At 44.3% G+C, this 25,084-nt stretch overlaps 2 protein-coding genes across 10 annotated transcripts; one reads left to right on the forward strand and one right to left on the reverse strand.

The window, feature by feature from the left end:
- The first annotated feature begins 195 nt into the window (after positions 1–195).
- Positions 196–10,731, forward strand: LOC133489808 (putative methyltransferase C9orf114 homolog). Of its 5 annotated transcripts, none has more exons than XM_061798936.1 (22): positions 196–416; positions 516–574; positions 1,395–1,542; positions 1,736–1,885; positions 1,966–2,052; positions 2,300–2,422; positions 2,510–2,630; positions 3,109–3,185; positions 3,343–3,432; positions 3,524–3,710; positions 4,506–4,582; positions 6,541–6,580; positions 7,203–7,316; positions 7,562–7,721; positions 7,983–8,072; positions 8,149–8,198; positions 9,154–9,284; positions 9,370–9,442; positions 9,550–9,667; positions 9,906–10,008; positions 10,078–10,225; positions 10,610–10,731. In XM_061798936.1, exons 1-21 carry the CDS (start codon positions 348–350, stop codon positions 10,222–10,224), a joined length of 2,214 nt encoding a protein of 737 aa, XP_061654920.1. In that variant the 5' UTR covers positions 196–347; the 3' UTR covers position 10,225; positions 10,610–10,731. The 5 variants fall into 5 exon arrangements, with proteins under 5 accessions (XP_061654920.1, XP_061654918.1, XP_061654922.1 ...); XM_061798934.1 differs by having other exon boundaries at positions 197–416; positions 9,550–9,648; XM_061798937.1 differs by lacking the exon at positions 196–416 and having other exon boundaries at positions 436–592; positions 9,550–9,648.
- A 444-nt stretch (positions 10,732–11,175) lies between these two features.
- Positions 11,176–23,753, reverse strand: st6galnac6 (ST6 (alpha-N-acetyl-neuraminyl-2,3-beta-galactosyl-1,3)-N-acetylgalactosaminide alpha-2,6-sialyltransferase 6). Of its 5 annotated transcripts, none has more exons than XM_061798944.1 (7): positions 23,546–23,568; positions 19,650–19,760; positions 18,069–18,118; positions 16,563–16,763; positions 15,585–16,000; positions 12,870–12,977; positions 11,176–12,494 (listed from the first exon to the last, which is right to left on the reverse strand). In XM_061798944.1, exons 3-7 carry the CDS (start codon positions 18,078–18,080, stop codon positions 12,308–12,310), a joined length of 924 nt encoding a protein of 307 aa, XP_061654928.1. In that variant the 5' UTR covers positions 18,081–18,118; positions 19,650–19,760; positions 23,546–23,568; the 3' UTR covers positions 11,176–12,307. The 5 variants fall into 5 exon arrangements, with proteins under 5 accessions (XP_061654928.1, XP_061654927.1, XP_061654924.1 ...); XM_061798943.1 differs by lacking the exon at positions 23,546–23,568 and adding an exon at positions 20,704–20,710; XM_061798940.1 differs by lacking the exon at positions 23,546–23,568 and adding an exon at positions 18,291–18,415 and having other exon boundaries at positions 19,650–20,599.
- Positions 23,754–25,084: the final 1,331 nt, after the last annotated feature.

Here is a 25,084-nt window from a genome sequence, read left to right on the forward strand (position 1 = left end):
TTCCGGAAGTGCTAAGAAAAGTAACAGCGATGAGGCAAAATAGAATATGTATATATATATATATTAATAGACAAGTACATGTATTCGTTTCACTTTACGTAGTACACAGGCTGTGGCAAAGTATTTATTATTTTTATGAGGGATTACGACGACGTCTCCTGAGCATCTTGCCCCGCCCATCCCGGAAGTGCGAATCAAAACAAACAAAAGTGGAAAGTTCACAAACCCCCACAGCGGCCCCTCTAATTCGAAAAGATAAAACCCCTTCGTCGGTTTCAGACAAACAGTAGTTTGCACTACACGTTCTTTCGAAAGACACTTTAAACTTAGCCACGTTTCTCTAACCGATGAGAATAATCATCGGGAATCTTGTGACTGCAAGTCGCCGCGCTACCACTCTTCGGAAGTTCCCAAAGGTGTGTGACGGTGTGAAATGAATCGCTTGTGGTTGACCTTTGGCATAGTACTTCTCTATGTTGTTTTGCCCCTTCGTTTCTCTTGCCTCCCTCCCACAGACGACCATGTCGCGAAGGCTTCACGCGAGCAGGACCGAAGGAGTCGACAAAAACGTTTGGTAAGAAACAGCCAGGAGGTGCGTGACTCTTCGACAACAACAAAAATATAACATCGATGTTATTGATAATTTGCCACGGCAGTCGTGATTTTTCGCTTCCAGGCTTTTTATTTGTTACTGTAAAACTGACACGTAGAAGAAAAGAACATCAAACAATGTAAATGTAAACTACAAACCGCACCATATCATTTTCGTATGAAGTAGCTTAAGGCGAACATATAATGATGGGCTAACGCAAATTAGCAGAAAAACAAGCAAAGCATATAACAATACTCACAGGCCTACAGTGGATATAAAAAAAGTCAACACACCCCTGCTCAAATTTCAGGTTTTTGTGGGGAAAAAAAAGATTTTCAAAACTTTATTGCCCTCATTAATGTGAGCTATAATCTGTACAACTCAGTCAAAAAAAGGAAATATTTGCATAGATGTTACAGCAATTCTAAACCTTCAAATAACTTATACTTTAACACACAAAGCGCAGCAGCACATACAAACAGAGCAGACAACAATAATCACAGGCGTATATTCTCTCTGCTGTGGGAACAACAAATATTACTAGTTGGGGACCTTCCCTGCCTCTTAATCCTGCTCCAAATTATATTGCATCTCTTCCAGTAGAGCTCGGTGCTGCCCGTCAAGTTGTGGCACAACGTGGTACTACACTACAGGCACGCCCTCTATATTCAGACTTTTCCGTATAGTGTAAAAACCCATCAAAAGGATTGCTTAAAATTGTGCGATATAGTGGGGGAACACGCTATTATATTCTATTAGCAGACAAATTGTGGCATTAACGGCTTTTTTTCGCATCCACCAGGGTGGAGTTCACCCAGCTGGCGTCCGACTACAAAGCCGTCAACCTCGGGCAGGGTTTCCCGGACTTTGCCCCTCCCGAATTCATCCAAGATGCCTTCTGTGAAGCCCTGCGCGGCGGTCCCTCCATGCACCAGTACACGCGTGCCTTTGTGAGTACGCTAAGGCTGTGTTGGGAATCACGCCCTGTCCTCTAGAAAGAAAAAGTGACTTTTCGTGGACAATATAAAAAGTAGCATAAAATGTTCGATACAAGTGAGCTGTTCTTGGGCAGCGATTGTTTCATTCGCTGTTCCCTAAATCCCTTGGTGCCATTTTGGGACTTTTCGCTGTCTCCCTCCTCAGGGACACCCACGGCTGGTAAAGAGTCTGGCCAAATTCTTCAGCGGCATCGTGGGACACCAGATCGATCCCATGGAGGACGTCCTGGTGACGGTCGGTGCCTACCAGGCGCTCTTCTGCGCTTTCCAGGCACTGGTGGACGAGGGAGACGAGGTGGCGGCTCGTACTGAAGGCGACCCGTCATTCTGCGTGAATATTTTCAGGGGGTAAATGTACCAATGTGGCCCCTCCAGGTGATCGTCGTGGAGCCTTTCTTTGACTGCTATCAGCCCATGGTGAAGATGGCCGGCGGGAAGGCGGTGTACGTCCCTCTGAGGCCAGTAAGTGCCTTAAACTGTCATCTCAGGAGGATGTATTTTTGTTATTGCCTATAGATGCCACAAGATGGCTCCAAAGGAATACTTTTCCATTAGACATGGTCCGAGTGAGGTTTTCAGCAAATAACAGTAATATCTGTCGTGAGGGCATATTAACATAATAATTACACATTTGTATAGCCCTCGTCATTGGCTTTGATTTGAGGTCTGACTTGATGTGGTTGTTGATCTCTGTTCTTCACCCTCACAGAAAGCGGAAGGCGCCGTCCTGTCAAGCGGCGACTGGGTCCTGTCCACCGACGAGCTGGCCAGTAAATTCACCTCGCGCACCAAAGCCGTCGTCATCAACACGCCCAACAACCCGCTGGGAAAGGTCACAACCGAAGCGGCGCTCGGTGCGCTTGGCCGGATTGCGAGCGCAGAGTCGTCATTTTGTCTTTGGACGTGAACGTGGTTGCAGGTGTACAAGACGGAAGAGCTGCAAGTGATCGCCGACCTGTGCGTCAAGCACGACGTGCTGTGCTTCAGTGACGAAGTGTACGAGTGGCTCACCTACGACGGAGCCGAGCATGTGAAAATCGGTGAGGGGGAAATACTGCAAAAGAAATCACAACACCAGTAGTACTCGCAGATAAACACGCACAGTAGCTATAGTACAAGATATATTTTCTGTCCAGACTATATTTTTTTGGGGGGTACAAATAAAAAAAAATAATAATAATAATAAAAAAAATAAAAATAAATGTCCAGTTAAAAGTAAGTATTTCTACATTTTGTGATTTTCTTCAAATTTATCATTTTTGGGATAAAAATGATGATTATTTTTTTTAATACAATACAATCCACAATAAAGCAAGCAACTTTTAAAATTTTGAGGATTAAAACTCCTTGAAAAAAAAAATAATAATAATGTGTATAATAAAGCGAGTAACTCTGCATTTGGAGATAATTATTTTTCATGAAGCATGAAGTCTCTTTATTTTTTTTATCGGGAATGTTCCCACATTTGTCTTCCCCTGTGTGCTGTCATGAGGCAAGTCTTTTTGGTTTTATCAACAGCCAGCCTGCCCGGCATGTGGGAGCGAACCATCACGGTCGGGAGTGCGGGGAAGACCTTCAGCGCCACTGGATGGAAGGTGACCAACTAACAAGGGGAGGGATGTGGGGGGGCATCACCTGTAAAGGTTAAAGTGCGTTTTCGGTTCATCCTGAAATTTTCGCCCCAAATTTCGCCCGTTTTTGTGAGCAGTGTATGTGAGTGGCAATCAGTTGTTGGTTTGGGTTTTTTTTCAGGTGGGCTGGGCTATCGGCGCTGGAACCATCATCAAACACATGAAGACCGTTCATCAGAACAGCGTGTACCACTGTGCCACCGCCGCTCAGGTGATGCCCACCACAATGAAGGCAATGGGAAATTGAAGTTGCTTTATTTCATCCTATTTTGGCCACCTCCCTTCCCTGGCGTCCCCCGCAGGAGGCGGTGGCTCGCGGCTTCGAGCGGGAGTCGGAGCTGTCGGGCTCCCCGGACAGCTACTTCCGCCAGCTGCCGGCCGCGCTGCACCGAAAGCGGGAGAAGCTGGCCAAGTGTCTGGAGAGCGTGGGCCTGAAGCCCATCATGCCACAGGGGGGCTACTTCATGATCAGCGACATCTCCTCTGTCGGTGAGCGAGCACTTTGCGGCAAATGCAAATTTTTTGACTTGCCTAAATAGATACTGTTGATACCGAGCTAGAGAGATAGAGCCTCAATCTGTGAGTCACTGACGCCCCCCCCCCAAAAAAATGTCAATAATTGCCAATAGATGACAGATGTCCAAATGAAGTCAAAATGTTGACTCTTGGTAAATGGTAATAAATATTTTAGTCCCACTTTTTTGCTTGACTTCAATACACATTGTGATGCTCCTTCTGGTGTGCGGGGCTTGGGCACCCAGGGGCAGTATAAAGGCTGGCGCACCCGAGGCTGAAGTGTGCGTGGTTGGGCAACGGTTTTCATGAGCGGCCGATCAGTCCACCGATGGTTTTGCCTCCGCGATTCAAAATGTGAATCGCCGGCGCACAACGATGCAACTTTGCAGCTGACAGCCAATCAAAATGCACATAACCTTTTCACTCACGCTAAAAATACATTTCCGGGAATAAAAAAAGTGAAGCGTGTGGCCGAAATGTACGCGTCTGATAAATACATCGCTGGGTACTTCAAATGAATGAGTGACAGATGCTTTTTTTTTTATATTCACGCCCATGTTTAACTCTTGAGCAACTTGCTTCTTCCTTAATTGAACTTAACTCCTTCACTATTCCTATCTTTTTATAGTTTAATAAATGTGATTAAGTACAGTGTACTGCATATACAGCATCAAATGCCTATACAGGCTCACTGTTCCGGGCGTCCTGAACTGAACCGACTTATGTATGCAACGTATACTGTGTTGCAAAATGTTTCTTTCTCCACAGAGGTGGATCTCAATGACCCGAGCACAAAGGACGAATCCTACGACTTCAGATTTGTCAAATGGCTCATTAAAGAAAAGGTAAGTGTTTCATTTAAAGTATATTCAGATTTTGATTGATGAAATGGCACATTTTCCCCTAAGAAGTAATAAAAATGAAATCAATCTGTCACCGTGGTAAAACATTCCCTGACACGTACAAAGCACACGTGTCGGGGGTTAATCCACTGATGCTCACTGAACTAGACTGGAGCGTAGACGCATTATGCTGATCAAATTCCGAACGTTTGAGGTTTCCACTGTAAGACGGTTTAATTGTGGTGCGCAGGGCTTAGCGACAATACCCGTGTCGGCCTTCTACAGTCCGGAGCACGGCGCAGACTTTGATAAATACATCCGATTCTGCTTCGTCAAGGTAAAATGCGCCGCGATTTTCCTTGTGATTTCGTTCGTTCTTGACGGTGGTTTAAACTCACCTTTTTAATGTTCCAATAAAAGGAGGACTCCACCCTAGACGCAGCAGAGGCCATCTTGAGAAAGTGGAGTGCTCCACGTGACACGTGACCTCACTTCCTCCTGCCCGTCCGTCCACATTTGAACCCACTGATTGCTGTCTCTACATATATAGACACATTACCCACAAAAAGTGCGGCATATTGGGCTTTCGTGTTAAATTTTGTAACTTTCAATGCACTAAAACCTCTACATACATTAATTTTAGGTTCATCCTGAAATTTCATATTCCAAACTTTTTGTGAGTAGTGTATTTATCCAATGCGTCCTCGCTGTCTGAACCTTTTTCTCCAATGAGCAAGACACAACCTCTTTAGTTTGTGTATCTTTAATTGTGTCATCACTCAGGCTTTATGATTTTTTGTTGAGCAATGATTTTAATCTACTGTGTAGATGTTAGTTTTCAGTATTATAGTTTCCCTCGTGACTTTAATTAAAATGAAATGTTTTTACCTGATTGAAAGTAACTAGCTTTTTAATGACATATTTTGTTTTTAATAAATGGCAATACCTTGCTGTTTCAGTCGGGGTTGAATCTGCCTCTTAAGTACCACCACTGTCACGTGTAAAATGCAATATGACAGCCTGCAACTGTGTCACATACATCATCTGAAGCAGTTCACAATCAATATTTATAACATAATATCATAGTCACCAGAGATGCTGATTATCAAATGTATTATTGTGTATAGATCGCTTGCACATATGCTGTACAAGTCGAAGTTCCCTCTGAAAAAATGATGATGTCATCGAGGTCGTGCTTGCTGGTCTTGGGAGGATTAATTTGAAATCTGATTGGTTAATGAAACAGTCCTATTACTATTATAGTTTAAGCTACATGGGGCAGCATGATTGATTCTGAAAGACCTGGGCAGATCAGTTTGACATGGAAACACAGAGAGGCTGAAATCTGATTGGACAAAAAAATCGTAACATCCATATCCACTGCTGGTAGCAAATACAGTCAAGCGTAATGCTACGCTAATGAAGAGACTAGACTGTTGGTAAAATAATAATAATGTTTTCATGGAACAAATATTAGAATTCAAATTGTAAATGTTGCAGCAGGGTGATCGAGTGGTTAGGACATCCGCCTTACTGCCTCTGACCGTCAGAATGGATGGATGTATTGTGGATGATTATAGGATCATATGAAATACGGTGTGTCCAAATGAAAACAACCAAGAGACCCGGTAGAAGTAAAACATGATCAGATGTGATAAGACGCTGTCGAATTAAAAAGGAAAAGTTGGCCAAAATGTATTGATTCGTATTTGGTGGCGCCAACGCACTTTTAAGATAGTTTCCCAACCACTAATAAACGTAGAAGAAGAAGAAGGTGACCCGGAAGCAGGTAGATGTCACTTGTCTGTGTGAGCGAAACATGTCTACCGTTGTCGCTACGAAGAGACCAAAAACGTCCTCCGCTCAGGTACTTAATAAATATACCCTTTATTTTACTCACAAAGGAGCGTTATCAGGCCCTTTTGTCAACGTTTAATTGTGTTTTTTTCATTTGTGTTCAGCCGGAGGAGAGAGTCGACTGGAAGAAAAGGAAAGCGGAAAGTGAGTAAACAGTTAGCCTGATGCTACTACATGCTCTGTTAAAACGTGACCATCGAGTGACATTTGTTTTCTTTTCTTTTTTTCGAGACTCAATGCAATCTTTTTTGGGGGACCGCCCCCACGCAAAAAAAAAGTAAAAAAAATTAATAATTCCTGACTGTAGCGGTTTGTGATGCGATGTATATTGCGGCCACTTTAAGATTTGACAAAACTACTCACATTTCGTACTCAAGTAAAAGATACTTAAAAAAAAAAAAAAAGACTTTGGTCATCAATCAATAAGTAGAGTTTTTAATTAAAAGTATTATTTTTTAAAGACCAGATTCTGAAATGTACCAAACAAAAGTAACTTTTTTTTTTTTTTTTTTTAAATTGTTGTTGTTTTTTTTTACTGCCAAAAATATGCAATACAAGGGTTGGGCGAGTACCAATAGCACCGGACTTATTTCAAGGTACTGGGCACTCGTGAATACTGCCGAAACCAGCCTGTGATACTTAAAGCCATAAAATCTAACATCAGGTCCTTCTCAGCAGTAGTTGGGGCTACAATGTGATGGTTTTTAAGAGCATCTTTCACCGGCTTGTGTCTAATCATTTTCTTCCCGCTGCCAACGTTGAACAGTCAAGGAGGTCAAGAAGCAGAGGAAGGAGGCCAAGCTGATCAAACAGCTGGAAAAACAGAAACAAAGAGAGGCGGCCGAGAGGGAGAACGCTGAGCAGGCGCACAACAAAAAAGGTAAATGGAAAAAAAATAAGGGAAGCTTGGAATGACAGTGAGTGCTTAAAGGAGACATTTTGTGCTTCCCCCCCCACACACACACACAGCAAATTTAAAACAGTTCCTCGGTGTCCTAATAACAAAACAACCACATTAACTTTGCTTTGAAGTACACAATATAACGTTACTCACAGGCATATATTCTTTATCCTGTATCCTATATCGTCCACTATATAAAAATCTAGAAAATTTTGTGTCTGTAGGTCGAGCGTACACGGTGAGCGTGGCTCTGCCGGGCTCGGTTCTGGACAACGCTCAGTCCGCCGAACTCCGCACCTACCTGGCGGGACAGATCGCCCGCGCCTGCGTCATTTTCTGCGCCGACGAGATTGTCGTGTTTGATGAGCAAGGCGAAGATGTCAAGTGAGTTCGTCAGGGGATTTATTAAAAAAAAAAAAAAAAAAAAAAGGGAAGTCTTCAGCTTTGGTGTGATATTTCAGGATGAACCTAAGGCACCACTGAAAAGAATACTGTACGTGGAGCTTCAAAACCGCAAAGTTTCCGTCCTGTAAAGGTTCTTCCTCCGTTTTAAGTTCATCCTGAAATGTTACCGCAAAGCCCAACTTTGTCTAAAAAAACCCATCACTGCATGAAAATGTATGTCGTTTGTGTTTGGTGGCACAGGAGCGTGGAAGGCGAGTTTACAGGCGTGGGGAAGAAGGGACAAGCGTGTATTCAGCTGGCCAGACTTCTACAATACCTCGAGTGTCCACAGTGAGTGTCAGAAAACTCAAACGGTGTTCATCTCTGCGCGCGGTTGTGATGAACACAAATTTCCCATCTGTGCCAGGTACCTGCGCAAGATTTTCTTCCCAAAGCATCAAGACTTACAGTATGCAGGTATATTACATTTTTTTCCTCTTGCTTGATGATTTTTGGTGGGTTTTTTTTTTTCAAGATTTCGAATAGAATAAATAGAATAGAACTTTGTCACGGGAACCATGGAAATGAGTTGGGTATATAAATATTTATATAATATACAACAGACTTAAATGCAGTTGAAGTAAATTTTGTCATATAAAATCATTTCTTGCATTTGTTTTTGGTCTGCTTTTGAAAAAATGCTAGTTTTTCTAAATTGGGTGCAAATGTATCGAAATGTTTTAACATTGAACATTCTGACATTTTTTTTAACCCTTCCTCACAGTTCAGAATTTTTAGTTTTTTGTTTGTAAATTCTGGAACACACTTTTTCCCATTTTTATCCAATTACTTGAAATGGTTAGTTGTGTAATATGTGATTATACAACTATTATAGTACAGTGGCGCCTTGACTTATGAGTTTATTTCGGCCTGTGACCACGCCCGTAACTCGAAACGCTCACATCTCAAATCATCTTTCCTCGGTGAAATCAATAAAATGCCATGAATCCGGTCCAGCGTCCCAAAAAACATCAACATATTTGTAAAGCATTTTTTAAATGAAAAACAATTCCACAGTATTTTACTTTATAAAAGCATGCAGTACTAAAATAATTTTATAGAATGTAAAGAATTAAACAGTTTATGCATCATGATAATTCAATGGTCGTAGTGCTGCTCCTTCTGATGTGTGCGCCTTAGCCACTATGGGGCAGTATGACACATGGAGACATACAACGTAGATTTGACGATGAAAAACAGAAGGCGACCATCACAACAAAGTAGGAATATTAGCTGTTGCAGGGGTTGAAGAATGTGTATCTGTTGAGTATTGTTGTTAGCGCTGCTATGGCATTTTACATTGTGTGTTAGGAGACTTTTGTAAGATAAAGTTAATGTGTTAATGTTCCTTCGGTTTATTGGTGTCCTCCAGGACTGCTGAACCCTTTGGACAGTCCTCACCACATGAGGATCGACGAGGAATCGGAATACCGCGAAGGCGTCGTCCTCGACAGGCCCACCAAAGCGAGCAAAGGTTCTTTGGTCAAATGTGGCATGAGGAAGGTGATGACCAGGAACTGCAACGGGGCGGGGGTGTCGTCGTCGTTGCTGTTGTGGAAATGACCGCGTGACTTTTGTGCTCCCTCAGGAGGTTAAGATCGACAAACAGCTGCAGGCAGGACTGCGAGTAACTGTGCGTCTCAACACGCTGCAGAAGCAAGGTGATGGTCACTTGTATAAAAAAAAAAATATATATATATATATTTTCAAAAGATGCCCGGCAGTGTTTTGAAATCCCGTGTGTTCGTCCGTCTGCTTTGTCCTCCAGAGAGCAAAACGTACAAAGGGACGGTGGTGGCTCCTCACGTGCCCGCCACGGAAGCGGGGCTCTACTGGGGCTACAGCGTCCGCCTGGCGTCCTGCCTCAGTGGGTGTTCCCAAACTTCGTGAGCCCCCATTTCCGCTAATTGTGATCTTTTTAAAACAAATCAATGCATTACCCATTCACTTATGGAGGAAAAGAAATAGCCTCTACTGGATTGCATTTTAAGCTCATAATGAAATTTCCCCTGAAAATATCCTTTTGGTGAATAGCGTACGTCATTTCCTTCAATTGGCCCCCTGGAAATTTGCTATGTGCAGTTATTGGTTTATTTTGCTTATTTTTACATTTTCATTCCACAGGTGCCGTGTTCACAGAAAGTCCGTACGAGGACGGTTACGACTTGACCGTCGGGACCTCGGAAAAAGGCAGCAGCGTCGACGAGGCCTCGCTGGCGCCGTTCAAGTAAGCCGCCCGCCGCAATTCGCCACTGGTGCCGCCTAGCTGTTTCTCATTGACGGGCAACATTTGCAGGCATCTTCTGGTGGTCTTCGGAGGCCTCCAGGGACTGGAGGCCTGCCTGGACGCCGACCAGAACCTGGACGTGCCGTGTCCCAGCGTCCTCTTCGACCACTACCTCAACACGTGTCCCGCCCAGGGCAGCCGCACCATTCGCACTGAGGTGAGACACGCCGCGGAATACGGTGAAGCAGTTCAACCTTAACATCAGCGCCCATTTTTAAGTGTTTTTTTTATGGGTTGCTACAGTATACAGGCAAGTTCCAAATTTAGAGTTGATTCTATATGTAATGCACATTTGCAATTCAGCATTTGGAAATTCCTCAACTCCTACATAGTTCCTTGGCGCCGAGATGCTACAACTTAGCAGAAACGCAATACATTCTAGTTTTTCAGCGAATAACGGAGGATATTTAAAAAAAAAATAAAATAAAATACATCTGAAAATATGCAGAGGCTCACTCTCCTGAAATAAGTTAAAATGTGTTTAAAGTATGAAAGTGTTTTCACTGTACATGAAAACTCAACCACTCGTCTTTTCTTGCAGGAAGCCATTTTAATCTCCATGGCGACGTTGAGGCAGAAGATAGCGACCGCCTTTTCCAGTGCTTAAAGAGGTCACTGTTCTTTTTTCAATTTTTTATGAAATAAAAATGTCCTCAAAATCTGCATCACTCTTAACACTTTTGACACAAACCTTCACAAGGACATTGGTGGGTTTTCTGCCCTCAAACGCCACTAACCACTAACGTGTATGTGTTCACTGTGATGGGTTAAATGCAGAGAACAAATTTCATGTTCATGACAAAAAAAGGTGATTCTTCTTCACTGTCGTGTCCCTGAAATCAACTGGGTAGAGCAGAGGTGGGCCAACTTTTGTGCTCAGGGGCCACATAGTAGTATTAGTAGTGTGTAAATGTCAACTAGTGCAGGCCCCCCCCCCCCCCTACTAGTAAAATGTAATTGTCCTATTAGTGTGCAGAAAAGTCAACACAGTAGAGCTTTTCCAGGATGTGCTCAATAGGGTTGAGGTCAGGGAATGAGTTTTGAAAATCATTATGAACTCAAGTCTATAAGAACTGAAAGGTACGCAGGAAAAATTGTCAAGACGAATTGAAATATATCATACAAAGTTGTACTAAAATCAGTATTCTCTTTATTTTAGCCAAGTAAACAACACGTATAACAAATTAAGCAAGTTCCTCACCAAACAGGGAAAACATCTCTTCCCAATCCTGCCGTCGTCTGCAAAACGTCAACATCTGAACGAGACGCTTTAACATTTTCTGTCATGTTCAGCTTTACGCAATCACTCACCATCAAATCAAGAGATGCCAGCATGCACTTTTTCTGCAAATAAATAATTGTTCTCCTTCCTGTGATCCTGCTTGATGTTGGGAAGCATACAGGTACAGCTCAATAAATTACAACAGTGTCAAGAACTTCATTTAGTTAAGTAGTTTCAATTCCAATAGTTCAAATCATTGTAGTGATGCACTACACACACTCAAGTGAAATATTTCATGATTTTTTTTTTAAATATGTATAACTGTGATGATTATAACGTACAGCAAACAAATTAAATTCACCATCTGTAGAAACTAGAATATTACATAACAATCAAGAAACAATAGAAATGATTTATGTAGCAATAATGCGTGAATTTGCCCTGGGAAAAAGTATTTTCCTTTAATGAATAATGTCGGAGTACTGAAATAAATGAACTTGTCTCCCATATTTTAATGTGCTGAGATGTACCTGCAAGTGCATCATCAGTAGAGTTGCAAATAGGCGGAACATTTCCGTGGAAAGTTAAGCTGGGGAATTTGGGAAATATTACAAATTGGAGGCTTTCCATGCGAATTGAGGGTAATTTGAAGAAACGATATAGATATGAAAATCTAAACCTTTTTTTCATAAACAGATATCTATGTCAAATAGCTGCTGTTGCCAATTGCTCCATTTTACATTGTGCAGTATATTGAAGAGCCAAACTTGTACATTTCTGGTGCGGAAAATTTCAGATTTGAAAAACTCTCAATTTTGCAACCCTAATCATCAATACATATGAATACAAATATTGCACATTAAAAAAAAAAAAGGTTCCTTCAAATGGTGACAGCGTACGTGATCCTGGAAGGGCGCTGTTTGTTTGTTTTGTTTGTTTGTTTTCTTCCGACCACACTTCCTTCTTGTGATCCCCGAAAGCGAATGGCGTCCCGCATCCAAGCGTCCGTAAATTGTCTCACCAGGCGGGATGCGCAAAGGTGATGTTGTACTGATGCGCCCAGCGCCCGAACACTTGCTTCTCGGTGATGAAACGGTGGTGGCTCCCTTTCTGGTTGTTCTGGTTCTGCATGTATGTCACGCACTCGTCGGTGCCCCGCGGCTTGTAGTAGTGATACGGCAACTTCTTGGATTCCGACCTGTTCCTGCAAGGAGGAGGAGAATGTTTTTTTTTGGGTGAGGTTGCTCAAAGGAATCCTCCTCTTTGGTTTTTGAAAAGTCTGCCCCCGAAGTCTGTTTCGCTCAGCAACATGACATTTGCTCGGCATGAGTACAACCGCAAAGAAGTCTGAAGCAGTCGAGCTTGAAAATAGACAGGAAGTTTGCCATTTTGGTTTGAAATGGCCACTTTACGGTCAAATTGGCTGTTTTTCCTACACGATGGCTTTGGAAAATCCAGCCCCCAAATGTTTCACGGTTTCGCTTGGCACCATGAAATTTGGTGGGCGTATCCATCACGAGTACACTCAAAAAAAAAAAAAAAAGTCAAAAAGACACAGAAGCCATGCAACGATACTCACCCACAGTAACTAGGTGGAACCATCCCGTAAACTTTGATGTGGTCGCAAACTTCGATGGCGATGACCATGGTGAACCAGCCCGTGCTCAGCCACGAGTTTGATTTTTGCCTGCGCGAAACGAAAGAGTTTCAGAAGGAAGAAAGCGAGGTTATTCTGAGAGGAAAAGTTGGGACGCTGCAGGGTGGATGGAGAAAAGAGATTTGAATAAGAAAATAGAAGAAAATGAACAATTCATGAGATTTGTGCGGTGTCCACTGCCATGGCAGCTGTTCGGCGAAGAAAAGAAAAAAAAAAAGCGACAAATTCCCCCACTAAATCCAATTACGGACCTTCCCGAAAGCGGCCCCCCGCCGACTTCCCTTTATCCGGTCGAGGGAGCTGCTCAAATGACAGAGGGCAAATAAAACTCCCATCAATTCCGCACGAGCCCGCATTCAAAAAGGTGGGTTAATATACCCAAAAATGCTCTTTCAAAGATTTGGAGTTTTTACAGGAACGGCTGCCCGGACTGGCCGCTGGCGCTGCAAAAACGTTGACAGACAGCCTGAGCCTGGCGTCGGCGGTCATCCGTGACACGTTCCCGCCCTCCTAGCCCACGGTGACGAAGCACTCGGACTCTCAGGGATCCCAGTTCTCACTTCGGAAATTGCATAAGTATTTGGACAGATAAGACGGGCTCACATCCCTCCCGTTTAAAGGAGTCAAATGTTATTTATAGAATTGCTTTGCTTGACACGTTGCCAGCGGAAGTTAGGACTGAACTTATTGAACTCTTTAACCCGATGGCGGCATCTGTATGAATGATGTTTCTCGGGACAGAAAGAGAGCCAATGAAAGGTGGAAAGAAAAAAAGAGGAGCTGACCGATCCTGTGTCTCAACGGTTATCGGAGTCATGTGATGAAGAGTCTGTTTCAGTGGGGGACCAAGTGGACACGACGAGAAGCCACCAGGGATGCTGTCGTGTGGCTGAGGTCGGAGTCGGGCGGTGATCGGTGGCTCGTCGGAAAATGTGGGGGACACTCTTGAAATCATTTGGTAATTGGTATTAAGCCGCTCCCCTGCCCTCGGACAGAACTAAAGCTTAAATGCTATCAAGTAAATATATTTAGGAGTTGTCAGCGAGTCGGGCGTCTCCCTTGTCAGCGGGGTTTCGTAGAGTCACTCGAGAAGATTGTGGGAGAATTTATGGCAGGAAATATTTTTGCCATTATTTGGAGTATGCGGTCGTGCAGTCCTCCGACGGGGGTCTACTTCAGAATTTGCATGAAACTTCGGGAGGGGTTTGGAGAGAGAGAGAGAGGTCAGAAAGGGGCAAACCTCCTACTTGATTTCACCTCCCATTTGTCAAAAGATTCTGCTGGTCGTCTTGTTAGAAACTGCCTCACATGTGCGACGTAGGATGCTTAGTAAGTATAGTTGGACCCAGAACTTCTACTGTGGCTCTATTGCTGGCTGACTAGGAGAACTAAAATACAGAAGTTGTCGATTTATGTAGTGGCGTGGTATTAGGGCGTTTTGGGGGTCCGCCCTCTTGACTTTGTTCTGGAGTAATGCAAAGTGGGATACGAAGAGAGGGGGGGGGGGGGGGTGGTATTGCAAAGGCCAGGGAGAGATTAACAGTCGGGTCGCTTCGAGACTGTAGTCGTTGAGGGTGACGTGATTTGAGAATTTGCCAGATGTAAACATCGGGAATTAGGGGACTTGGGCAAACAGTTAGTTACGACATATTAGCGAAAGCAACGAAGGACACCTGTAGACTTGTAAAGGTGCCTGGGGTAAATTATGCGCAGTATCGTGTGGTTTGTTAAGCGACATCTAAGCAAGCCTCTTCTTTTACACCTGGATAGTGATAAAAATGAATTATTATTAGCCTGAGCTATTTTTTTCAATCGTCACTCTAGCAGAAATATCGCTTTACTGAGGAGGAAGAGCCAGTGTCGTGTGTTTATTGCAGGAAAGCTCCCAGCAGGGTGCACGTGGAGGCCACAAAGCCATGGACCAATCAGACGACAGCGATTCCGTACTTCCCCTTTCAAACATTGTACAAGTCGGGGGCAAGAACGGGTAGCTTTGTTCAGTCTGCGCTGTCTCTGCGGAGGCTGTTTCAGAATCTTAGTTTTGTAGTGTTTATATACGTATTTCCGTGCCGAGCCGCTACCTGCAAATTCATCTTTTCGCTGATGGGGGCGGCCCTATTCCCTCCCCCCCCCGTTACTTGCTGATAAACGTTTGCTGATAAGCCACACTTTCCGTTAGACAGGCCACAGCTTTGGCTACTATAAAGTAGTGCTTTGGCATCATATTGTGGCAATGATAAGTAATGATTAAACTTTTTTAGGGGAACTCACTTTTTGTGAATAGTGTGTAAACATCTTTCAATCAAGTCTCAGCAGAACCTTAAACTAAAGTGCACAGGCAGCCGGTGGAGGGAGGCCACAATACGAGTTATGTGCTCCCATTTTGAACTTCGGGACGACTGGCTGACTCCAAAGTCGAGTCACAAACTTGCAAAGTAGCCTATTTGTGAATTCAATCCATCTTGTGGCATCTCGGTGCCACGGAACTGTGTTGAAGTGAGCAGAGGTGGTTCTTTTAGACAGGCCACAGCCCTGGCTAATATAAATATACTGTGGCATTTGTGGCACTATTATGAATCATTTTAGGGGGAAATTTCATCTCCAAGCCCAATTTCACTCCCGTTTTGTGAAGCTCACCTGTCTCGTCCCGTCTCCAGCTGGAAGAGATTGTCGAATCTGTACATTTTGGCAGGAGCCACGGTAAAGCACGACACCTGCTTGTAGGTGGCGCTGATCCTCTGGATGGATCTGTACACGGTCGCTTTCGAGTCCTTGGTCATCTTGTTCGGAGGTCCCCAGAAGATGACGGTGCGTTCGCCGTCGGGGTCCACCACCATGAACTCGCCGGGGCGCCGGACCACCCGGTACACGCTGGAGTGGGCCACCACCCGCAGCGTGGTGCGCCGGCCCACGTCGGCCTCGTAGCCCGCCGTGGGCGCGTCGTTCATGCGGATCACGCACTCGCTGCCGTCGATCTCCTCGCCCGCTTTGCTGCCCAGCACGTGGCTGGAGCTGCTGACCAGGGCGCAGTGCTGGCAGCGCAAGGTCAATCTCTGCCCGCAAGAGTGACAATCGCAGCTCGTAACCGCACGCGGGTGGCAGAAAAGTAGAACAAGAAAAAGTGACGCAAAATACACATCCAATAAAACAATACTGTCATGCATATATTATTTATCCTCTGCGAAAAATCTCTCTCAGTGTACAGCATTTCCATATGTCTGTATTATGCTGCCCCCGGGTGGTTTTTGTTTTCGAGGTTGATATTAACGGCGGTTCCTGCCCTGAATTTAGAACAATGATGACTTAACATTCAATTTACAGGTACTTACTTTTAGCAAAGTCTACTATTCAATTTACAGTGAGTTAAGTTTTTAACCTTTGATTAATAAACCATTTAACATTTTGGCATAAAAACCTGACCTGAGCTAGAGAAACGGATGTCGTCATTTTTGGATTCAGTGATTCAAAATTGTCCGAAATCAGTTGAAAAAAACGCAGACAACTTACTTTTTTGGCGTTGTTTTTGTAACCCAATGAAATCGGTATCGGTATTGCCCTAAAAACAAACGGTCTCTCGCTACATCCCACCCGTGGTGTTAAGGCGGTGGGGCGTACCTCGTGGCCGTAGACGGGCACGTAGTCGTATTGCGTGGCCCACGTCTTGAGGTTTGTGGGCTTGGGCGTGTGGTTTCCGGCCATGCGGAAGGGCGTGTAGGCCGTCTCGCCGGCGCTAGCGCTGGAGCTGTACAAGATGAACAGCGTCATCAGGATGAAGATGGCCGCCAGGATGGCCGCCCGCCGGATCTGCGCTCCCGCCTGAGGGTGAAGACAAACGTGCTATAATTAATATCAACAAAACATTTGTCCGTGTCGTGTTTTCTGTTTCAAGTGGAATTAAAGCGTGATGGTGTGTTCGCGCCCTCTAGTGGTACATGAAACAATTACTGAATTATTTCATGTAACCCGATGATTTTAAAACAAATAATTCTTTGATGCTCTTTTGGACCATCATTCACGGAGTAGTTAAGAACCTCAAAAACCTCAAACATAAACGAAAAACAAAGACAGAACAGAGTAAGGACCATAGATCATTTTACACTTGAGTCTACGTGAGTCCCGGCTTGCACACGTCATGGAAACAATGAGTCCCAACCCGGGAACAATGAGTCCCTGCAATTGGTCATCACGGAATACATTTGTTCTTTTTCTCTCTCACTATATTACGTGTTCAGGCCTGTCATCATAGCAAAGTTTTGAGAACCATCTATTTTCCCCAAAACTCACGACAAATTACAGTATCGATGTTTTTTATGCCACTGATGTAATATTAGAGCGTCATAATTCTAGTACAATTCACTTTTAATTCTAATTCTAAGAATAATGAACATTGACGTTGTAATGTAGGACAATAAATAAAATATCTTAAGATTCAAAAATATATAAATAAAACACACTCAGGCTCTGTTCCCGAAAATTCTACAAATATTAAATATGGGCGCAGTGGTATCAACAGTTATGAATGCCTTGATAGGCAGTATAGTGCCAAACAAGTTTCCAGTTGATTAAGAACATATGTAACGTCGCCAATCTCACCGGGTCGTCAGGTAAGTTGATCGCCTCTCTTATATTTTGAATTGATTGTACTGGTGCATTCGAACAAATCGAGCATCTAGCGGGCCGTCGAGGCGGCCGGGCGAGCGCAATGAAACGATCACTTCCTGGATCTCTTCTTCGGGGAGGCCCACGAGTGGGCGGGGGCAGAAACAAAAGTCAAATCTTGCTAGCAGTTTGAAAAACGCATACTGTACCTTTTCAGTCAAAGAAGCTATGTGGTTGTTTTGAAATACACCAGACGTAATTCTCTCTTGTTTTCTCTTTGTTTAGTTTGACAGTAAACATTTTTTTTATTTGTTTTAACGTTGGTTGTTCCTATGTTATTAAGATTATAACACCAACACATTTAAAGCTTTCAACAGCCACTTTTTTTTTTTCCTTTTACCTCCCTGACCATGTGAATCAGAAAGTGAGGAGGATGAAGATGTGGCCCCCACACACCCTCGCCCCTCGTCCGTGTGTGTGTGTGTGTGTGTGTGTGTGTGTGTGTGTGTGTGTGTGTCCTACCTTGGGCGCCATGCTTTCAGGTGTGTGTGGAGGTGCTGTCTGTGGCGGTCCTGCAGTATATGGAGGGGCGGGGGGGCAGTGTTTATTGAACGGGCTGATGTTCGCAGGCAATCAATGCAAAGCAACACATCTCTGCTCTCGCGATACGTGCTCACGGTCTGTTATACATCGAAGACAAAACGCACTCGAGAGGCAAATGTGAGAAATTACCATGTTACTCACTCCGACGCCCGTCGTCGACTGCGCTTTCCATCGATCGACATTCCCGCAAAGCTTTAAGGTGCGCTAAGCTCTTAAATCTGTGGGTTGTGTCGACGGCGCCTCCCGCTGCAGCCCAGTCGGTTTTCCTGCGACACGCGCTGACGTCAGCTAACGGCCAGGACCGGAGCTAGCTCACTGTAGCGGCATATGAAGCACCCCCCCCCCCCCCCCCCCCCACACTTCCCCTTCAAGGGAGCGATGCCCATTCATTGTTGTATTTAATTATCCATCCATCCATTTTCAGTACCGCTTTTTCCTCACAATTAATACTTTTTAAAATCTAAACCTTAATATACATGAGGTTGTTCTCAAGAGTTTTGACACCAAGTACCACCGAGAGTAATTACTTAGGTACACCATTATTACATGAACATGCAGCAGCACAGAAGGGCAGTTATTTTATTCCAATATAGACATTATACATATATATATATATATATATACACACACACATACACTCATTGGTGTGTGTATGTGTCAGTAAATATGTGTATATAAGTAAATAACCCCAAGTGAATTTCTAAGGTTGCAAAGCAGTAATCTATTTGGTACTTTTTCGATCAGTTAAGACGAACTTCCTGTGTGATATTTGCATGCTTTTCTTTTTGAAAGGACTTCCTGTTTTGAGCGAGTGCGAGCTAGCTTATCGGCAATGAATGGACTGAAAAGTCAAAAGTGAAAGAACAAGGAGGAGTTGCGATCCGAAAGTTCACGAAACCGTTCATGAAACGAAACATCACCGCCGAGATGAGAACGGCCTCGTGCGCAAAAGTTAAGGCGCAAAATGGACTCCTGCGAGTCACTAACAAAGGACATTAGCAGCCATTGAGGAGTACGATGCGCCTCCGTCAACTCTTAGCCTATGGACACGCTAAGTCCATATTTGGGACTGCAGCACAGTCGAGTCGCCTCTCTGGAACAAGCGTCGCTTCGAACAGAATCGATGCGGCCGCGGAAATTGCTGCAAAGGTCGCTCGGTATGAAATTACGCAAGAGGAAATCAAACAAAGGGGGGGGGGGAATTGAGAGAAATGGAGGAGGAAACGCAGGAGGGAATTGGATGCACAAAAGTGGGAACTGGAGCGTTTACAAGCAGAAAAGGAAAAGTGCAAAAGTTGAGATTGAATTCAAAGTTGATGGGGACGGTCAGTCGATGTTACAGAACTCCTCCTGTCAACCAAACAATGTGCGTCCATTCCAGTTGCCAATCCTGTGCAACAACCTCACCCTCAACTTAGCGCAACTTCGCCTCCCACAGACATTTCCCAGCTGGCTAAAGCTATCCGAGAAAGCACTGCTGTAAGCGGAATCCCAGCATACCCGTCGTGCCCGTCGTGTTCAGCGGAGATCCAATCGCCCACACGGAATGCAAGCTTTCCTTCCATTTCACTGGTGGACTGCAAAAGTATATCTCCTGCTGATAAGCTGCACCTGTTAAAAAAGTTGTTAAGGGGTTGGAGATACTAAGTGACTGTGAGGAGAACCAGAAGTTATTGCAAAAGCTTCCAGCATTAATGACTCGCAACGTTACGGTTGCTCTCGTGGTAGGCAGGGAGTTCCCCTCTTTCAAAGCGTTTGTAGCACTTTGCGACTTCTTTTCAAAGAGATGAAACAACCGAACAGATCTGCAACCCACGTCTTTCCCACGCAAGCTACTGTTCTTGCAAATAAAGCAAAGTCAGATAACACAAAGTCAAAGCTACCCTGCATGTTTTCCAAAGATGAAAGGCATACGTTGCTAAAAGTGTCCGAGCTTCTCAAAGATCTCTCGACGAAAAACGGACATTTGTAAAGGACAATAGACTACGCTATGGGTGCTTCAAGGTCGGTCATAATGCCAAAGACTGTCGTCATGGCCTCACACGTGACACCTGCAAAGGACGGGACCCCGCTTGTTTGCACAACGGGAATCATAAGACAAACCAAAGACCTCAGAGCCCCGCAAACGTTAATCCAACAACCGAAAATGACACTACGGCAGCCGCAGTTCTGAATGTCACAGAAGTAGGCCAATCAGGTGGTACCTCCGTGATTGTCCCCGTGTGGGTCTCCACTGCCCTGAGTCCGTCCAAAGAGGAGTTAGTGTACGCTCTAGTGGACACGCAAAGTGACAGTGAAGAGTTAATTAACCAGTTACAAGCAAACTCGCACCCAGTTCAGCTAAAACTAACCACAATGTTTGGAGCTCGCATGATGGTCAAAAGTCAGAGCGTATCAGGGCTACGTGTTATAACTCAGATGTTCACATTGACCTTCCGCCCTCTTACACAAAGGACTATATCCCATTTAACTAAGACAATATTCCCACCAATGAAACGGCAAAGCAATGGCCCCATCTCGCAGAGATTGTTGGTAAGATACCTCCTCTCCTGACCTGTGATGTTGGGCTACTCGTTGGATTGAACTGTCCCAGAACTCGAGCGCCGAAGCAGGTTCTACTCGGAAAGGACATCATGAGCCATTTGCAATCCAGACAGACCGAGGATGGAGCGTCGTGGCCGGCTTCGCATCATAGCCTAATAAAACTGAAACACGGTAAAAGAACTTCCTCCGGTAACTCCTATGGGTCTCATCAAAGTTCACGAGTCAGATTTCAAGGACACAACAGCAAGCGACAAAACAGTCAGACGAGAGGATCTCATGTTTCTGGACAAAGTAACGGAAGGAATAAAGAAAAATGAACAATGCCTCTTCCGTTCAAACAAAGGCCGTGCCTACCAGACAACAAAAGGCTCGCGACATCAGACTCCAACACAGTTCAACAAGGATGAGAAATACAAAAAGGTCTATGTTGCATACATGAACGACATATTTGAAAGACGTACACAATGAAGGAACAAACGGTGAACAAGGGTACATCCCTCACCGTGGGATTTACAACCCTAAAAAGCCAACAAAACCGCGGGTCGTATTCGACTGCTCAGCCAAACAAAACGGAACCAGCCTCAACGATCAGTTCCTGCAATTAACAATCTGACTGGCATTCATACATCAACGACATAATTGTTAGCGCAAGAGGCTAGGGAGATCTGCGGCAATGGCAACCTTGGTCTCCACAAGTTCGCCTCCAACAATCGCACTGTTTTGCGAAGCGTTCCTCCATCAGTGTGTGCTGTAAACACAAACACAAAAGGACTTAACATTCAAAGACCTGCCACAAGAAAGAGCACTTGGCATCCAATGGAACATAAAAAGGGATTGTTTCAGATTCGACAACACGCTAAAAACCCAGCCAGCCACTCTATCCACTGTTGCGTCAATCTCTGAGCCGCTCGGACTCTTAGCGCCATATGTACTCAAAGGAAAGATGATCTTGCAAGAAATTTGCAAACATGGTGTTGGATGGGACGACCCCCCCCCTATCGGACACACTGAAGCCAATTTGGGAGAATTGGTGAAGTGACTTTGTAAATCTGGGAAAGCTAAACATACCACGCTGTTACTTACCTGTTAATTTTGGAGAGCCGAAAGAAATTGAGTTGCACCATTTTTCCGATGCGAGCTCAAGTGGTTATGGACAATGTAGCTAATCTGAGAGCCAAAAACGCTAAAGATGAGATACACCGCTCTCTAGTCATGGCAAAAGCTCGAGTTGCTCCGACAAAACTGACCACAATCCCCAGGCTTGAACTAACAGCAGCTGTAGTCTCAGTCTCGGTGAGTAACATGGTAAGGGAGGAACTGCGTTATGATCTAAAAGGATATTTCTGGACCCACTCAAAGGTGCTATTGTGCTACATCAACAACGATGCACGTCGTTTCCACAGCTTTGTAGCAAACAGTGTCCAAAAGATCGGTACTTGGTACAAGCCCATGTCAATGGTTTTGACTGTACATCAAGGGGCATGACTGTCAAAGAGCTTATTGCATCTAGCTGGTTCACTGGCAGTGCCTTCTTGTGGAAAAATGAACTGCCCACTCCTCAAACGGTTGAGCTGGATCTGGTCCCGGGAGACCCAGAAATCAGAAAAGTACAGACACCGTTCACTAAAGTCACAAACACTGCGAGTCTTGCTGAGCGTCTGAGGAAGTTCTCTTCATGGTCCAAAGCAATCGAAGCTGTAGCATGTCTCACATCTCCAGTCAAATGCATCGATTACAGTGAACGAACAAGAAAATGCCGAACGGGTGATCGATCGTTCGGGATGTGCAGAGGCAAAATTATGGACAGGAAAGAAAACTATTGGACAAAGGGAAACCACTCCCACGTCACAACAAACTGTTGAAACTGGACGTTTTCACGGGCACAGTTGGCCTCCTCGAGGTGGGAGGGAGACTCCGACATTCACCATCAATGAAATCGGATTTACGGGAATGAGTAAAACTGTTGCTTCGTTCATCCGTCAGTGTGCGATCCGCCGCAAAGCTGCGGAGGGTCGGAGGATGCGTGACTGACCTCCAGAACACTTAGAGCCCTCTACTCCCATCACACACCGCGGAATGGACTGTTTTGGTCCGTTTGGGACGACAGAAGGAAGGAAACAAGACGAGCGAGGTGCAGTTCGACAAATCCGACGTGACCGTGGAACAAACTTTGTTGGCGCTCACAATGCGTTTATAGCGGCCTCGGGTGAGCTGCGCACTCAGAGACTGAGCACTTACCTTCCCGAAAGACAAATGTGACTTTGAGATGAATGCACCCCACTCCGGTCACGCTGCCAGATAAAGACTGTCACGAGAGTACTGAATACCGCTTGGTCACTCGTGATAGCTTAAATGATGCCTTGTTAAGGACTTTGTTCTATGAAGTCATGGCTACCGTAAACAGCAGACCCCTGACTGTTGATACCTTGAACAGCCCTGACAGTTTGGAACCAATCACATAGATCGATTGATAGATAGAGCTTCATATATCCGAACCCTGTGCTAGGGATAGGGTGAAAACTGTAAAATACCACCATAAAAGCGCTGCAAAAAGGTCAAAATATACTAATATTAACATGACATTTTAGGCAACACTTGTTGAAAAAAATATATATTTTCTTTCAATTTTACATCGAGGACACAAAAAGGGCCCGTAATCAAATAAACACCCACATACATACTATATATTGTGTAAATTGTATGTGTGGCTATACAGTCTATGTACAGTATGTTTATAAACGTTTTTTAACCGACTTCCACATTTATTTGGTGTGTTAGTCAAGCAAAAAAAAAAAAGAGAATTATATTTAAATATGTCTCATAATCCAAAGTAACTTGTCATATCGCCTTACTGTATACGACGAAGCCGGTTGTGTTTTACGTTGTCACCGGGAAGACTCTGCGGCAATTTCCTGGGTAACCTGTTTAGCCGGTGAGCACCATCAGAGCAAACGCAATGAAACTGAAATTGAAAACATCCGGTCGGAGCCCCGCAGGAAAGCGAGACTCCGGATGAGCGGACAGTCGCAGATGTTCCCTCTCGGGCCCGCGACCTCCACTCCCACGCGCCCGACCTGTGTCGTCATAATAAGAGCAGCGATACGCAAAAGTGCTGTTTCGCCCTCCGCTCTGTGGGGAAAAAGAAGAAGGAAAAAAAACAGCAGAACGCAGCGTTGACCTTGAATCCCTTCCTCCCTTCCGTGGGTCAACCTCAGCTTTTTGCTTTTCCTTTCTGGGGCTGTAAAGCGGGCAGGCTACAAAACATACACTTTTTGTTTTGTAATGTGCACTTTAATGAGGAAAAATAGCTAAAAATAGTAATATTGTACTTATTGCACTTGTAAAATAAAGTTATGACATAATTAAATACAATGGAAAGAATGAAAGCATTTTTTGTCACGCTTCAATTCAACGGTCATTCTACTGCTCCTTGTGCTGCGTGCATGTTGGCCACCTGGGGGCAGTATTATGCATTCATCCCTCCATATCCATGACCGCGTATCCTCAAGTGAGACACGGGTGTGCTGACTCTGGGCGAGAGGCGGGGTACACCCTGAACTGGTTGTCAGCCAATCGCAGGGCACATACAAACAAACAACCATTCACACTCACATTCACACCTACGGGCAATTTAGAGTCTTCAATCAACCTACCACGCATGTTTTTGGGATGTGGGAGGAAACCGGAGTGCCCGGAGAAAACCCACGCACGCACGGGGAGAACATGCAAACTCAACACAGGCGAGGCCGGGATTTGAACCCCGGTCCTCGGAACTGTGAGGCAGATGTGCTAACCAGTCGTCCGCCGTGCCGCCGGTATTATACAGACGTACGGATAAACATGGAAACAGAGAAGACAACTTCCAGCAGTAATGTCGTTCCTCGCAGAGGGTTATCTGCCTTCGAGTACTGTTAAATTATGTCTGTATGTGTTGCGCTACCATTTGTGTTCAAGTATCCGTTGTTTAAAGGATTCTAATACCAAGACACTGATACCGTTTGGTAGCCCCTCTATGGCATTCCCCATTATTATCATCATCATCATTAGCACTTAGCTAGCAGACTTAAAGGCTAAGCTATGTGCTTGTTTTCAATACATGTGTAATTCCCTTTGCTTTATGTTTAGTTTTGACAGTAAACTTCTATTGAAAATGTAAGCGCTACAGAAAATGGATGGCTGGATGATATTCATGTTTTTATTGACTTACAAAATGCAAAAACTACAGTTGAAAATTGTATGTAAAAAATTAATTACAAATACATTTTTTAAATAAAAAAATAATAATTATTTTCATTTTTTATTCATATCTTAATTCAAATTACAATTTTGAATTTTGAAATTACATGTATTTCTAAATTAAAACTGAATTTTGAAATAAAACAATTAAAACA

The sequence above is a fragment of the Phyllopteryx taeniolatus genome, chromosome 15 (genome assembly GCF_024500385.1).
Source record: "Phyllopteryx taeniolatus isolate TA_2022b chromosome 15, UOR_Ptae_1.2, whole genome shotgun sequence".
Classification (NCBI taxonomy): Eukaryota; Metazoa; Chordata; class Actinopteri; order Syngnathiformes; family Syngnathidae; genus Phyllopteryx; species Phyllopteryx taeniolatus.

What these genes read in the sequence shown, in the direction of transcription:
- LOC133489808 (XM_061798934.1), top strand. Translation starts at nt 348, where the DNA reads ATGAGAATAATCATCGGGAATCTTGTGACTGCAAGTCGCCGCGCTACC. An exon ending in GAAGAAAAGGAAAGCGGAAA is followed by an intron (nt 6,581 to 7,202) that starts GTGAGTAAACAG and finishes AACGTTGAACAG; the next exon opens with TCAAGGAGGTCAAGAAGCAG. An exon ending in GCAGGCGCACAACAAAAAAG is followed by an intron (nt 7,317 to 7,561) that starts GTAAATGGAAAA and finishes TTGTGTCTGTAG; the next exon opens with GTCGAGCGTACACGGTGAGC.
- st6galnac6 (XM_061798940.1), bottom strand. Translation starts at nt 19,714, where the DNA reads ATGGAAGGAAAGCTTGCATTCCGTGTGGGCGATTGGATCTCCGCTGAA. An exon ending in GAACACGACGGGCACGACGG is followed by an intron (nt 18,416 to 19,649) that starts GTATGCTGGGAT and finishes CGCGTGTCGCAG; the next exon opens with GAAAACCGACTGGGCTGCAG. An exon ending in TGCCCGTCTACGGCCACGAG is followed by an intron (nt 16,001 to 16,562) that starts GTACGCCCCACC and finishes TCTTGCGGGCAG; the next exon opens with AGATTGACCTTGCGCTGCCA.